We start from the raw sequence: 16799 nt of genomic DNA on the forward strand, positions 1-16799 counted from the left end.
GAAAGAAAACTAACAGGCAGACAGTGCAGGGATCCCTCATGGCCGTTCCCCTTCAAAACAAGTATACCGTTTGGATGCTGTTGGGGCGGATGACCTACCGGGGGAAGGCCCCAGCGGCCAGGTCTCTGGCACTGAGTCTGGCTCTGGGGCTCAGAAGGGAAAGGGGGAGCATAGAAAAGCAATAGTAATAGGAGATTCAATGGTTAAGGGAATAGATAGGAGATTCTGTGGTCGCGAGCGAGACTCCCGAAAGGTATGTTGCCTCCCGGGTGCCAGGGCTGTCTCGGATCGTGTCTTCAGGATCCTGAAGGGGGAGGGTGAGCAGCCAGAAGTCGTGGTGCACATTAGTACCAACGATGTAGGTAGGAAAAAAGTGTGGAGGTAATAAACAAGTTTAGGGAGTTAGGCTGGAAGGTAAAGGCCAGGACAGACAGAGTTGTCATCTCTGGTTTGTTGCCGGTGCCACGTGATAGCGAGGCTAGGAATAGGGAGAGAGTGCAGTTGAACACGTGGCTGCAGGAATGGTGTAGGAGGGAGGGATTCAGGTATTTGGATAATTGGAGCGCATTCTGGGGAAGGTGGGACCTGTACAAGCAGGACGGGTTGCATCTGAACCAGAGGGGCACCAATATCCTGGGGGGGAGGTTTTCTAGTACTCTTCGGGAGGGTTTAAACTAATTTGGCAGGGGAATGGGAACTGGATCTGTAGTCCAGCAACTAAGGAAGACGATAGTCAGGACGCCAAAGCACGTAGTGATGCAGTGGGGAAGGAAACAATGACAAAGGAGAGTACTTGCAGGCAAGGAGATGGGTTGAAGTGTGTATACTTTAATGCAAGAAGCATCAGGAATAAAGTGGGTGAACTTAAGGCATGGATCGGTACTTGGGACTACGATGTGGTGGCCATCACGGAAACTTGGATAGAAGAGGGGCAGAAATGGTTGTTGGAGGTCCCTGGTTATAGATGTTTCAACAAGATTAGGGAGGATGGTAAAAGAGGTGGGGGGTGGCATTGTTAATTAGAGATAGTATAACAGCTGCAGAAAGGCAGTTCGAGGGGGATCTGCCTACTGAGGTAATATGGGTTGAAGTCAGAAATAGGAAAGGAGCAGTCACGTTGTTGGGAGTTTTCTATAGGCCCCCCAATAGCAGCAGAGATGTGGAGGAACAGATTGGGAAACAGATTTTGGAAAGGTGCAGAAGTCACAGGGTAGTAGTCATAGGTGACTTCAACTTCCCAAACATTGAGTGGAAACTCTTTAGATCAAATAGTTTGGATGGGGTAGTGTTTGTGCAGTGTGTCCAGGAAGCTTTTCTAACACAGTATGTAGATTGTCCGACCAGAGGGGAGGCCATATTGGATTTAGTACTTGGTAATGAACCAGGGCAGGTGATAGATTTGTTAGTGGGGGAGCATTTTGGAGGTAGTGACCACAATTCTGTGACTTTCACTTTAGTTATGGAGAGGGATAGGTGTGTGCAACAGGGCAAGGTTTTAAATTGGGGGAAGGGTAAATACAATGCTGTCAGACAAGAATTGAAGTGCAGAAGTTGGGAACATAGGCTGTCAGGGAAGGACACAAGTGAAATGTGGAACTTGTTCAAGGAACAGGTATTGCGTGTCTTTGATATGTATGTCCCTGTCAGGCAGGGAAGAGATGGTCGAGTGAGGGAACCATGGTTGATAAGGGAGGTTGAATGTCTTGTTAAGAGGAAGAAGGAGACTTATGTAAGGCTGAAGAAACAAGGTTCAGACAGGGCGCTGGAGGGATACAAGATAGCCAGGAGGGAACTGAAGAAAGGGATTAGGAGAGCTAAGAGAGGGCATGAAAAATCTTTGGCGGGTAGGATCAAGGAAAACCCCAAGGCCTTTTACACATATGTGAGAAATATGAGAATGACTAGATCGAGGGTAGGTCCGATTAAGGACAGTAGCGGGAGATTGTGTATTGAGTCTGAAGAGATAGGAGAGGTCTTGAACAAGTATTTTTCTTCAGTATTTACAAACGAGAGGGGCCATATTGTTGGAGAGGACAGTGTGAAACAGACTGATAAGCTCGAGGAGATACTTGTCAGGAAGGAAGATGTGTTGCGCGTTTTGAAAAACTTGAGGATAGACACGTCCCCCGGGACTGACGGGATATATCCAAGGATTCTATGGGAAGCAAGAAATGAAATTGCAGAGCCGTTGGCAATGATCTTTTCGTCCTCGCTGTCAACAGGAGTGGTACCAGAGGATTGGAGAGTGGCGAATGTCGTGCCCCTGTTCAAAAAAGGGAATAGAGATAACCCTGGGAATTACAGGCCAGTTAGTCTTACTTCGGTGGTAGGCAAAGTAATGGAAAGGGTACTGAGGGATAGGATTTCTGAGCATCTGGAAAGGCATTGCTTGATTAGGGATAGTCAGCACGGATTTGTGAGGGGTAGGTCTTGCCTTACAAGTCTTATTGACTTCTTTGAGGAGGTGACCAAGCATGTGGATGAAGGTAAAGCAGTGGATGTAGTGTACATGGATTTTAGTAAGGCATTTGATAAGGTTTCCCATGGTAGGCTTATGCAGAAAGTAAGGAGGCATGGGATAGTGGGAAATTTGGCCAGTTGGATAACAAACTGGCTAACCGATAGAAGACAGAGAGTGGTGGTGGATGGCAAATATTCAGCCTGGAGCCCAGTTATCAGTGGCGTACCGCAGGGATCAGTTCTGGGTCCTCTGCTGTTTGTGATTTTCATTAACGACTTGGATGAGGGAGTTGAAGGGTGGGTCAGTAAATTTGCAGATGATACGAAGATTGGTGGAGTTGTGGATAGTGAGGAGGGCTGTTGTCGGCTTCAAAGAGACATAGATAGAATGCAGAGCTGGGCTGAGAAGTGGCAGATGGAGTCTAACCCTGACAAGTGTGAGGTTGTCCATTTTGGAAGGACAAATATGATTTCGACTTGGGTCGCTGTCTGTGTGGAGTCTGCACATCCTCCCCGTGACTGCGTGGGTTTCCTCCGGGTACTCCGGTTTCCTCCCACAGTCCAAAGATGTGCAGGTTGGGTGGATTGGCCATGAAAAATTGTCCAAAATTCTATGATTAACCTAGGACAAAAGTTCGGCGCAACATCGTGGGCCGAAGGGCCTGTTCTGTGCTGTTTTTCTCTATCTATCCCGGAGGGTCTCCAAGGTTCTGACTTGGGGGCCTATCTGGCCGTGATGCTGAACTTGTTAATGAGCGCGGGGTCGTTCCAGGGGCCCTTATTGGGAGAAAATGTGTTCAAAAATTTGAATAAAAATTATTTTGAAAAAAAGAATTCTCAAGTATGAAATGCAAGAGCTCCCTCTGCCTTTTACAAAAAGATCCAGCACAAAGATATGAAATGGATTTGCAGCCAAAGGGAAAAGAAAGCAATTGAGAAGAAAAGGGTTCTGGAAAGAGGCAATGACATGTACAACTCTTTGCCAAAAGCACTTGCACCTAGACAGGTGCTGGAAGGCAGGCAAGAGAGCAATACCAGGTTCATTAAGTACAACGACTGGAATGCAGATAAGCAAGCTGCAATGGGAGTTTCAGAACTCCAAATGGTGTAACATTTATTCAACAGGATGTGGTAACTGTTCAAGTTGTATCTAAGAGTAAAGTAGCAATGCATTTACTTTTAAAAAAAATAGTAAGTCATATTGCTCTATGTTGTTCAGGAGGAGCTTTGAATTCTTGCTGTACCCTCAACAAGGTTTCAAACCCACAATTTTGAGTTTTCTCATGAATTAATCAGTGACAAGCTTTTCGGAGAAAAGTGGGACAGAAAATCTCGGCCTTCCTCAAGGTGCACTGGCTCAGAGTTGATATGTCTGCAAATGGCAATTAGAAATTTTCTACAAAATTGTAATTTCATATTTGAAACAGCAAATTAATTGTCTGCCAAGGCAGTCATGATAAGACTAGTTAGCCTGGTAAATGCGAACCGGGTAAACTAGTCACTGAAGAATAGGGTACATCCCACCTTACCCTAGATGTCCAATTCTCTATTTGGTAGGGCAGTCCTGCAGGAAGCTTTTCTGTGCTTGTTCTAATGGCAAGTACAATTTTAGCTGATTTAAAATTCTGCACTATCCCGATATATACTTCAGATCCTTCAAGGTCTCAGCTCTGCCAACCTATGCCTAAGCGGTCTGGACATGGGTAAATGAGGAGTGCCCCAGTTGGGAACACATCACTTCTGAATGGCGTAAACAGAAACTTGACTGTTGCAGATTTATTAGTAGCTGACAATAGTGATAAGTCTCTGTGTATGGCAACAGCTGGCTTATTAAATACAAGAATGGAGCGAGAGTGCAACAAAGTTTGCAAAGCTTATATTGGAGTGGAGTAGGGAAGTATGAGATTCTTTACACAGTGAGAGTTCAATTCAGCGGTTTAAAGGAGATACTAGTTGCTTCTCGTTCCACATGGAGGTATAGTCAATCAGGCTGCTCACGTGCACTGGCTAGCAGCCAGTTCCAGAGCAAGGCTGGCTGAGACATTAGAGTTCTCAATTGGGGCATAATGTGCAATAAAGGCAGATCGAGTAGACAAGGGTGCAAACACTGATGTATAATGTTCCCTTCCTATCCACACCACCTTCATCTCACGAGGCATTTAAAAAAAAGATTGAACTATGAAAGGAAATTACATTCACTAGAGCACAGAAAAGTCAAACTTTACATTTACTATGCTTTACATTTTACACTGAGAACTCCCCCCCCCAATAATATCATAAATATTTTCCTTTACACAGATGTACATGGCTTAAAAAAGAATTCTCAGCAGATTAGGTGTTACGAAGGCAACAGAACCAGCAAGTGGCACCCGGCCAGCAAATGACTCAGGCAAAACCATACGGCATCACTTCCAGATTAGCAGAAGGAGGAAGTGCGAGTACCTGCTCAATTGCAAACTTCAGTCTGTTCACATGACTCTCAAAGAGAGGAAAATGAGCAAAGAAGAACTCGTGAAACTTGTTATTCTCTTCCTCATCTTGTGACAACGAAAATATAATGCCAATAGCAATCTTCTTTTTTCGAACAATGGAGGGATTCGAACTGCAGCTTTCATCAGACATATTAAAGCTCTCTTCTACTGACCTGAAAAAAACAGAAAAACTCAGAAGCATTATAGCTAATAGATGAATTTAATATATTATATTCAGAAAAGCTTCAATGAATGTTAACAACTCAATATGAAAATGGCTTCACAAAGGAACTTAATTTAGCAAAAACTTTTGTGGCAAAGAACAGCAAAAGTGCTTTAAGATAGCAGCTGACACTGACTTAAAGGAGGAGTGCTATTCAAATTAAGTTTTAGCTTTTCTGTCAAGTAGAAGCATCACTTTAAGCGTTGTGCAGCGAAGCACAGGAAATGCAGATGATACACAAGCAGAGTCCACAACATTTGGCTTCAAAGCTGAAAGTCAGAAGCTCTGTAGGTGGTCAGCTGCCTGGATCAAGGATGGTGTACAGAATGTGACTCAAGAGAGAGTGTGGGGTGGGCAAGAGGGAAAACAAAAACAATGGAAAAAGGGAGATTTAGCCAAATAACCTGCCACTCCCAAAAAATTATCAGAACAAATCTCTGTGACATGCAGACAGATCAACAGTGCAATTCAACACAGCATTTTATTTTATTTTAGTTTTAAACACCAAGACCAGAATTTTTTTAGCCTTGCCTCATTTATTGAATGGGTGGAAGATCACAGGTTGGCAAGATAAGTAGTACAAAAGCTTGACCGATATTTGAATATTTAAACTTCAAGTTAAAAGAAAAAGTATCGGGGGCAGTACGGTCACGCAATGATTAGCACTGCTCCTTCATGGCGGCGAGGACCCGGGATCAATCATATTGGGTGGCGAAGGGGGCAAGGCATACAATACCTGCACATATAATATGCTGAAAAGCAAGTTTTGCTTTTTCTTTAAGAAGAATTCCAGACTTACCATCTGGGGAAAACTCCATTTTCAAGACTAGTATTCTGACTCCGGCGCCAACGACGATGATAGCTGCTTGCACAACTATTTGGAAGTGAGGAGCTTGGTGAAGGGAATGGAGTGATAAGCAGGCTGCTCAAGGAAGCTGCAGACATTATCAGAAGAGATTTGTGACTTATCTGACAACTGCTAAAGTAACTTATGAAAAATACAGCTTAGGTCATTTTAGTACATTCTGGTACAACATGCATAATATCACTAATCACTTTTGCAGTTACTTTAAAAGTGTTCCATTACTATCTTAAAAGAAAACAAGAATTCAATTACATAACCAATGCATTTTGATGCTTGCTTCAAAATTAGAAAATTGTACTTTTAATTGATCATATTACAAAAAGAAACACCAGCAGATTTAGGACAGTCACGTTGTCCTACTCCTACATGGCCTGAAATGCCAAAATTTAATTTGCACAATGATTTTATCAGTTTATTAGGGCTTCTCTGAACAGATTCTGGACAACGCATCGCACACCTGTCCTCTCTTTTAGCCCGTTCACTGTAGCATTGTCAGACTCTGGTGATTAGTTTTGTTTGGTTGAAGATGGTTATGCGCCTAAGGAAATGACCTTGTTACGAGGCTCAATAACCTTAAAGGCAGTCAGCTTGGAAATATCAAATAATATTTGAAAAACTCTATGGGATACAGTTTGCAGCATTGACATTAATCAAGCTTTCTGCATTTTATAGGAAGCCATTTAAATTAATTTGAACTAGATTATAGTTATAGCCAAATGCTTTCCCATGTCACAAAGTGAAGGAAGATTGCATTGTACCCATGGTAAGTTTCAACAATAAGTTGCTCAAAGTGTATTTATTAGAATTCATTTTTGCTAATGTAACAGTTATGAAAATCAATTGTGACAAGTACTTTGAGACATTTCAATGTAACAAAGAGCTATGTATAGGTAATTATGAAAAACATTACAAGCCTTGCTTCAGGTTGACAACTGTAAGATGAAATCACGCATTCAATTCTCACCAGATCGCGTTATTCCACTGTCTCTGTCTTCATTGATTCCTCTACTGGGCATGTCCATTGGGGTGCTGTGAACTATAAATATCAGGAATGTGAGAGAATCTACCCTCTAAATAGGTTAACCTGATGCAAGTAAAATACCAACTTGTGGAACAGGGCAAGCCACTAACTATTGCACAATCACATGGTGCAAAGCAGCATACATGCTGGAATCACTGCGACGTATCATGCGCATGAACATGCAAGTTATCAGCCAACAACAAGAACGGAATTTCCAATATTACTAAACAACCACCACCAAAATCAAAACAGAATTGAACTAAATCAAGATCAGCTTTTTTGATGATTTGTGATGACAGATTTGATAGAATGTTACTTGGCAAATTAACAGACTAATTATGCTTTTGGTTGCAAACATTTTGTAACGCATAATAAAGATAATTCAATAATGATATTGTTTTAACTCCAAGGTTGAAACACGATCTTCTCTGCTGGATTCCTCACGTTAATAAGCAAATAAAGTCTCCCACCACAGAAAACAATTCTGAATAACTAGCCTCCTGCCAAAAAATTGCAAGAAACTAAATGGATTTTCTACTCATTATTTGTAGGCAAGAAACATCTTTGCTTCCCCTCTCCTACCCTACGACAGGCTAGTTCACTTGTGGCTAGAATACAGGGGAATATGGCAGCAATCTTAATTCACTGGACTAGCAATCCAGAAGCCCAGGCTAATGCCCTAAGGGCCAGGGTTCGTTTAAAGTCAAATAATAAATCTAGAATACAAAACTAGTTTCAGGAATAGTGAGCATGCCAGCCATCGTTGATTAGTGTATAACCCCATCTGGTTCACAAATGTCCTTCAGGAAATAAAATCTGCCATCCTTACCTGGTCTGGCCGATATGCAACAGAAACGTGGCTGACTCTTAAATGCCTCTGAAATGACCAAGCAAGTCATTCAGCTCAAGAGCAATTAGGGATGGGGAACAAATGCTAGTTTTGCCAGCAAAGCCCACATCCCATGAAAGAAAAAAGAGACATATAGGGAAAGCAGCTATCAACGTTGGCCAACTCACTAATCATGCACGGTATAACATCAGGCTCACACTTAGGAACAAGCTATTGTTTTTTGAGACTAGTGTTCTTAGCACCTTGTTATATGGCTGCGAGAAATGGATGATTTCTAGATGTTTAAAAAGGAAGCTCAATAACATCCATCATTGCTGTTTGTGGTGCATTCTGGAAGGACAAAATCATGAAAGCTGCAGTCCTCTCAAGTATTTTCGCATTCATCAAGCAGAGGAAAGTTTGTTGGTTCAAACATGTTCGCAGGATGGAAGATGGTTGCATAATTTTAGCATTTTCTGTAAGTTGAGGTAGTTAGAGCTAGACGACTAGTAGGATGCCCAAATATCACTTTATAGATGCTTGCTAATGTGACATGAAGGCTCTAAACATGCATTTTTGTTCCTGGGAGATGCTAGCTGACAAGAGAGGAAAATGATGACATCACCTGCAGGCTGGCATGTGCCATCGTGATTGACAACAGGTGCAACGTCACAGACAACAATGTGATAACCGTTTCATGTGTGCACTTGTGAAAGAACCCATCTCACATTGGTCTCTTCAGCTATCCACAAAACTGCATCATATGAATCTACCCCACCCCAAATGGATTTGCTGCATGTCCATCAGGTTACATAGATGGAAAGATTGCGATTACCGATATGCACCAAACACACTCAAAAGCTGAGGATTGGTGGCAAGATCTTCAGAAAACTCATTCACTGCACTCTGTAATATACATAAACACAGCAACTACATTTTCTTTGGAAAACAAGCCATTAGCCACGCTAAAAAGAGATGAAAACCTAATTTGCAATTAGGCAGAAGTACTTCAAAAATGCGTTTTTTCCTTGGGCAGCACGGTGGCGCAATAATTAGCATTACTGCCTCACGGTGCAGAGGTCCCAGGTTCGATCCCGGCTCTGGGTCACTGACCCTGTGGAGTTTGCACATTCTCCCCGTATTTTCACCCCCACAACCCAAAGCTGTGCAGGGTAGGTGGATTGCCCCTTATATTATATGAGGGGGGGGGGGGGAATTGCCCCCCATGCTATATTGCCCCTTAATTAAAAATAAATGTGAGTGTGTGAAGTGATTTAAAAAAAAAAGATTTCCTTGCATTACTGAATCAAATAAATGTTGTCTTTCTCGGCTGGATAGAAACATGTTTTACATCAGATATTGGACACGTCACATATGGAAAATGATGATTGGAGAACAAATATTCACCAATGAGTTTAGAGACAGAGAGGAAGAAAAGCTTAATTTCAAAGAGTGAGTGTTGGCCAAAGCTGTTATGACATCAACAACAAAAAGGAGTGTGAGATCCAAAAGAGAAGACAAAGAACAAATTGGATAATTGTGTCCATCTAATTCTATTTTCTAATTGTGTATTCAAATACTTAGATTGTAAATCAATATGAAATTGAATTGTCATTTTACCAGCTAAAATATTTTGTTTTAAAGCATTTCTCTTCCTTTTAAGCCTTTTATTACAACAGAACTAGTGATCAAAGCTGTTGGCAGTGCTGCTTAAAACCAGCCATGGAAAAGTTTATCCCCAACATCTGCAAATTATCCAGGGAACCTTTCACAGTCTCACTGCACAACGGATCATTGTGCACAAGATCAAAGCAGCTCTATTGCTGGAAAAAGAGTAACTGCGCAGTGTAATTCTGACATCCACGGCATATCAAGAATAGTAAAAGATTTCATTAGGTTTGGAACAGGTGCAACATTTTATCAATAGCATTTTGAATCTTCCAATAGTAGCAATTAGAGCAGCCTGCCCAATTGCATGTGCTGGGTGCTTTCCTTTTCCAGTAGCTTAGAGAACAATGCACTTGTGCTTGGAAGAAGAGTGCTGCAATACATTAGAACTGCTCAATCTTCTACCTGGTATTTTCTCTATCACGATCAATTCTTCTTCCAACTTTCTTCTCTTTAAGATATTGATTCTTGATGGTGCATGGCTTGTCCAAGTGGCCATGATTCTTGTGTGGGCTGAAGACAATTTGCGTTGCAAGACTGTTCGACTATTAAGAATAACTAGCCAAATTTAACTTCCCCTCATGAACCATCTACATGGTGTTTTTAATTTAAAAGCAAACATCTTGAGACATTACCCTAACCATACCAAGTTAGTCTCAAAGTCATTGCTTTGAACTCAGAACCTATCTTGGATGACAAGGTCAACTGCCACAAGGCTAAGCCACAATTAAATTACAGTCTCCTAGTCTCATTCAGAAAGACTAGGGGCGCGATTCTCCGATCGCGGGACAGAGCGACCACGCCGTCGTGAACGGCGTTGCATTTCACAATGGCACAAAACGGGCGCGGGCACTGGTGATTCTGGCCTCCACAAGGGGCCAGCACGGCACTGGAGCGGTTCATGCCGCTCCAGCTTCACTTCCTGGCACGCACTGGGGGCGGCACCAACCTGCGCATGCACAGTGGCAAGATGCCAGCCCACGTATGCGCGGTAGCTTTATGGAACCCGTCGGCCCGACGCAACATGGCGCGGGGATTCTGGGGCCAGACGCGCAACAAAGTAGGCCCGGGGGGGGGGGGGGAAGAGAGAGAGAGAGAGAGAGAGAGAGAGAGAGAGAGAGAGAGAGAGAGAGAGAGAGAGAGAGAGAGAGAGAGAGAGGGGGGAAAGTGGCCGGCCCGCCAATTGGTGGGCCCTGATCGCGGGCCAGACCCCATCGGAGCCCCCCCTCAACCCTTCGTGCAGAGTTCCCGCTGGCAGCGACCAGGTTTGGACCGCGCCGGCAGGACTCTGCTTTTTCCGCGCAGCCGCTTGGCCCACCTGAGCCGGAAAATCGGCGGCCCAGCCTCGTACAGCGGCCGGCGACGCACCCATGCCAATGCCACTAATTCTCTGTACCTCGGAGAATCGCGCGCCGGCATCGGGGCGGCATGGCGCGGTTGCGGCAATTCTCCGGCCCGGCGCGGGGCAGGGAAAATCAAGCCCTAGGTTCTTGTTCATAGCAGATGGTATGAACTGATCAGTAGAGCACACTTTCAGCATTTTTGCACAATAACTGTCCTGAAAAACCGCAGTCAAAATGTGTTGGACTCAGGCTTGCTATTCAAGAGGCCATGTACCAGCCTGCCATTACTCAACAGTGGTTGGAAGAAGCACCAGCCGTAACAAAATAAAAAGACATGAACTAGCAACCAGCAGCGAATTATCTGAAACATTCTGAAAACCTCAGCAGTCACCCTGAAGAAATATCAGAGTATCTTGATGTTGGAAATTTGGTAAATGAAGTATTTTAAAAATAGATTAATCCTTGAATAATATTTACATTTAAGTCGGTACCATTTTCCAAACACTTGATTCTAATGAGAAACAATAACCAGCACATGCAATGATTTCCTGCAGGTATCTTAAATTATTTATATAACCCATTTCATGTATGTGGAAATGAGGTTTACACAAAGCCCATCAAATCACAGGCCAGTTGAGGAGAGTGCCTGCAATGCACAGATTATAGCTATTGGGATAGGTTGAACAGGTTGGAGACCTGAAAGAGGTGCTGATAATTATGAATGGCTTAGATAGCTGGATGTGGAGAGAATATTTCAATTTGTTAATATGAGGGGGAAATGAGTGTAAAACAAATTGGAGCTGGGAGACAGAGAAGGAAAGGGAGGAGAGACTGAGGAGACCCAGTGTGATAGGAAGAGGGTGAATAATATATCCACACACATTGATATTTTCCTTTCACATAATCAATGTAGCTCCAGGGCATCTAATAAGCTATGAACATATGATCTCCTAACATCACCTTTAGGAATAATCAAAAGATGGCGAACTGGCCTTTTTTGGAACTTGCCAAACATTCTCGTTTTGTCCGCTTACAGAAAGTAAGAACCTCATTTCCACAGTTGCAAATAGTTTACATGCTCAGCTAATGCATCCTGACACAGAGTCCAGAACCCACAGACGCTATGCAAACCTGCAAAGAAAGAAGCGCTCCGGATCAGGCGGAGCGGTGCTGGCTCAGAAACACCAGGTGCCCGCCTAGGGCTGCAAAGCTGTGAAAAACCTATGGAGCACAATTGTAACAAAAATAGAAAAAAAAAACACAGACATGGGATTAGTAAAGCCATCAAACATAAAAGTTAGAAGACCACATGGAGTTCCTTTTGAAATCAAAAAGAAAATTAGAGTTAAAAAATATACACCAGAACAGAATTATATCTGGGTCAAAATTTACTTTTTCCACTCACTCCACATCAAATGCCTGGTTTGAAAAGAAAAAAGGCTCAAAACAAATGAACTTTCATTCATATCTAAACAGCATGCTCAGTTGTGACAGAAAATTAAATTGTTTGAGAAATAAAATTCACCAAGTTCAAATGAACAAACAACAGACTTTTTGAGGATCCCTTAAAAACGTGTACAAAAGCAAATATGAGAAAAAAATACCTCACTATTTTATGTTAAAAACGGACTCATTGGAGAGAAAGAAAACGTATTTCATTATGACTTAGCAATTATGTAAGATTGTTTTCATTGAATATAAATTCAGATCATAAATTTAAGGTACAAAAAAAAGCCCCTCCCTATTTCTGCCCGCCAGGTTATAAGTCCCTCCCTATTTCTGCCCTCCAGGTTATAAGTCAATCTTTCCCCGTCACATTTGCTTGGAACAAAATACAACAACAAAAGATCAGGTGGATCAAGCTACAAATCTATGCACCTGACTAAAAGTTGGCATAGAACATAGAACAGTACAGCACAGAACAGGCCCTTCGGCCCTCGATGTTGTGCCGAGCCATGATCACCCTACTCAAACCCACGTATCCACCCTATACCCGTAACCCAATAACCCCCCCCTTAACTTTACTTTTTAGGACACTACGGGCAATTTAGCATGGCCAATCCACCTAACCCGCACAGCTTTGGACTGTGGGAGGAAACCGGAGCACCCGGAGGAAACCCACGCACACACGGGGAGGATGTGCAGACTCCGCACAGACAGTGACCCAGCCGGGAATCGAACCTGGGACCCTGGAGCTGTGAAGCATTTATGCTAACCACCATGCTACCGTGCTGCCCTGTAAAACCAAAGACGTTTTTCAAAATATTCTGTATTATTCACAACTCAAAAGTTTTCAATTCTTCAAGTCTTCAATGGATTAACAGAAATTTGGAACAAAAAGCTCGAAACAGGGCAACAAAAACAAAAAGCAATGTTACTGCTCTGGGCATAATTGAATCCACGTGAGACAATGTATTTTCATCCCTTCACTACCTCATGAAAAAATACACCACGGATTGTATTTATCTAGATTCTAGTCTGTGCTCTGCCCGTTAATCTTTTTGATTAAATTAGTACCAGATCTCACTTCACAGTAAAAGTCAAGGTGTCACAACATCCTGAAGGACCAATGCATGTCACTACACATCATCACTGACATCAGTTAGTCGGAAAGCTTGCGCACTAGTCTTGTTAACTGTGGTCACTCCAATACTGTAGAAACGGAGAAAGAATAGATCAAAGGGACGTTTCATCCTTGGGCTGTTTTCTGTTAAGTACCAATGGTAGGTTCAGAATGAGACAAAGGCCTGGAGAATGGAACTTATCTACCACGCTAACCATAATGAAGAAGGAGAGAAAAAAAGTTATCTTTTGAATTTGGAGGATAAAACACAGATGCACAGGCTACACACCATCGAATCACAGAAACCTTCAGCCCATAACTACCCCATTCAGTTCATCTTTGTCGGTATTGGCTTTGAAACACAGAACATCACACATTACTGACACAATGGTTGGATACAAGTACGTGTGCAGCATCTCAGATTGGCGAACCTCATCTCTAAAAGAAGCGGAGGGCTTGGCATACCCTCAAGAAATGTGTGGAGAAAAATGAAGTGCAGGTTGGCAGCAGCTCAGGTCTGTGGACATCTCTATCCCCCACTCTTTTTGTATAGGGATGCCATTAAAGGGTTTAACCAGTTAAAACTGTGCAGTTTACCAGAATACAGGCAAAGGTAAGCTAGGATTACCTTACAAGACAAGGAATAACGTTGGTCAATTATCTGAGCAGGAAGAATTGCAACCATCAGTAACAGGCCATCTCATCAAATCTTAATGGTAAACCAGATTGCCTGGTCCATTAACAATCCCTTGGTACACTAAGGACTGGCCTGGTTCAGGTATCAGGCTGAACTAGTTCTATGCTACCATTATAATGCATGTCAGTTTAGAGCAACGGACTCCAAACGACCCCACATTCCAAAGCAGATAATAGCTATCAAGAACTGTTTAGGAGCACAGTAAGAAGTCTTACAACACCAGGTTAAAGTCCAACAGGTTTGTTTCAAACACTAGCTTTCAGAGCACTGCTCCTTCCTCAGGTGTTTCGGAGAAAATTAATGAGCAGCATCTTAAAAGTACATTCAGATGGCTGACTAAATGGCAGCTCCATCAGGGAGAAGCAGAGGTTAGCAGCAACTAATGGCCATTCTGAAAATTATGGTGGGACAATTATTGAGCACTTTGCTCAAATAAATCAATGGCAAGGATATCCCACCATCCAAGTAATATCTCCCAATCGCAACTGGGTCAATCTTCAGAATTTTTTCATCAGATTTCTGAGGTCTGCCACCATAATGTGCCAACATAACAGATGTACACAGACAGCACGTGATAGTCACACACAACATACTAAGTCAGTGTTGTACAAGCTTACTACCTGCTAACTGCCTAGTTGAGGTCCTCAACTAAAGAGCATCATTATAGAGTCACAACTGTAATCTTGACTCTCTCTCAAATGAACACATCTGAATATGTCAATATTTACATACCTCAAAACTGATGAACTTACCTATAAGACTGTTGATCAGAACATTTTGATCTGGGTACGGTTTTGAAGCAGTAGGGTCCTGATTAATAAATTCCATGCTGTCTTGTAACCTTAAAACAATTAAAAATACACACATGAATCTTCACCAAAGGACATCAACAAAGTAACCTGAAACAAAGAGCAAAATGTGAATTATGAATTGTTCCACACTGCTCAGTTGAAGAAAAAGTACCATCCTTCTGAAATGTTCCACATCTTTAAAGGCTATTAAGAGAATAGCAGTAAACTTAAAAATGCCTAAATCGCTTCCATTTTTCTCAATTTATGCTTTAAAGCTGTTGCCTTTGGGCAATGTGAGAATAAGCAGTGCGACTGCATCTCTCACACTAACTTTATCATAACATGAGGTGCTACAAACTGTGCGATCTATGAAGTCAAGGGAGATTCCTACACATTTCTACTGCCAAACTGCCTCTAAGAGGAAACATTAGAGCAGGCTGTAAATTTATAAATAGTGGTCTGTGCATCGATGTGACCTGAAATATGAAGAAAGATATAAATGATCGAAGTAGGAGCAGGGTAGGCCATTTTGCCCTTCGGATCTGTTCTGCTACTTGATAAGAGCATGGCTGATCTGACTGTGGACCATTCGTTTGATAAAAATCTCACTCTTAAAGGTAAGAATTGTTATTAGGCTTACTATTACAGGAAACACATCAAATGTGGTAATATCATACTTTTGGTGTCTGGAATTGACTCCACAATGCAGTGTACTGGAGCCCTTTTTATTAACTCCCTTTTCCTCTTTACACGGGAATACGTGTGAGAAAGGCAAGTTCAAAAGGGAATGTATGTATTTATTGCCATGATAAGGGAATGTTAATTTTTTCCATTTGAGAGAGGAGGACAGGTCGCTCTGATTTTGCTGCTCATTAGTCTGTTTCTCCTCTTCAGATGTTCATTGCATTCCACTGCTAGTATTGACATGCTCCAGCTTTACTGTAACACACCAATATGTGCATTTGCCTCAATGAAAAATTTAAACAATAATTATTTTTTGATGAGTTGTGGACTTAATGAGCAGAAATGTTAAACAATGTACAAACATTAAAATACAAATTAAGGATCTAAATAAAAAGTGGAAGACTTAACTATCTTTGCAGAAGCTAACAAAGGACAAAGTGTCAGCATGATTTCACATTTAACAAAAGAGATCGCCAAGTTTTGATTAGGTTATTCCCCAGTGGGATTCAAGAGTTACTTAAACACGGTAACCTGCAGCCAAACGCATTGGGTAAAATTTTAAAATAAAACAAAGCAACAACAGTGAGATTTATTCATCCAACAAATAAAGTCTCTTAGATTAAAATCCTTCTCTGGAGATAGAGGTAAAGGATAAACCAACTGAAAGTATTTAATCAAAATTCATGTGATGTCTATAAATAAAGAGCATTAGCTTCCAGGTTTATTGGAGTAGTAGGAATTTTGAATGTTGCCATTGAAGTTGATCATTTCAATCAAATTGTCACAATGAACTAATTTTGAGATATTTTTGAACTAATTAATAATAATCTTTATTGTCACAAGTAGGCTTACAAGGAAAGGGTAAAGTAATAACAATCATGACACAAAGTCATATCTTGCAAAACTCAGATAAGTCATCCGAGCAAAATAGCATTATACCTAGGGGAAATTTTCCCAGTGTCTTGAAGACAGATTTGGAAGAAGGTGCGTGATTGGGCCAGCTCCCTGCTGTCTTCCCATCCCTGGCTGCTTTTCCCAGTGGCATGCTACTGCTAAATGGCAACACGTGCAACAGTGAGGGTGGGATGGGCGGAAGGGAGAGAGAGACACACATTTAAGACCATTACAGCACAGATTATCCAGCATTTGCCTCGGGCCCTGGCAGTTTCTCATAGATGGATAGA

The 16799-nt window shown here is 42.1% G+C and overlaps 1 protein-coding gene across 6 annotated transcripts in view; it reads right to left on the minus strand.

The window, feature by feature from the left end:
- The window catches only part of fnip1 (folliculin interacting protein 1), a 151283-nt gene that overhangs the window by 48110 nt on the left and 86374 nt on the right, over positions 1 to 16799 (minus strand). For 4 of the 6 annotated variants that reach the window (XM_038795932.1, XM_038795934.1, XM_038795935.1 and 1 more), the window contains 5 exons: positions 14893 to 14981; positions 12012 to 12101; positions 6984 to 7055; positions 5954 to 6089; positions 4903 to 5104 (listed from right to left, as the gene is read on the minus strand). In XM_038795932.1, the coding sequence (XP_038651860.1) occupies positions 4903 to 5104; positions 5954 to 6089; positions 6984 to 7055; positions 12012 to 12101; positions 14893 to 14981 (589 nt within the window). The remainder of the gene's footprint in view (positions 1 to 4902; positions 5105 to 5953; positions 6090 to 6983; positions 7056 to 12011; positions 12102 to 14892; positions 14982 to 16799) is intronic. The other 2 variants (XM_038795933.1, XM_038795937.1) reach the window with 1 other exon arrangement.

Source organism: Scyliorhinus canicula, chromosome 4 (genome assembly GCF_902713615.1).
Source record: "Scyliorhinus canicula chromosome 4, sScyCan1.1, whole genome shotgun sequence".
NCBI lineage: Eukaryota > Metazoa > Chordata > Chondrichthyes > Carcharhiniformes > Scyliorhinidae > Scyliorhinus > Scyliorhinus canicula.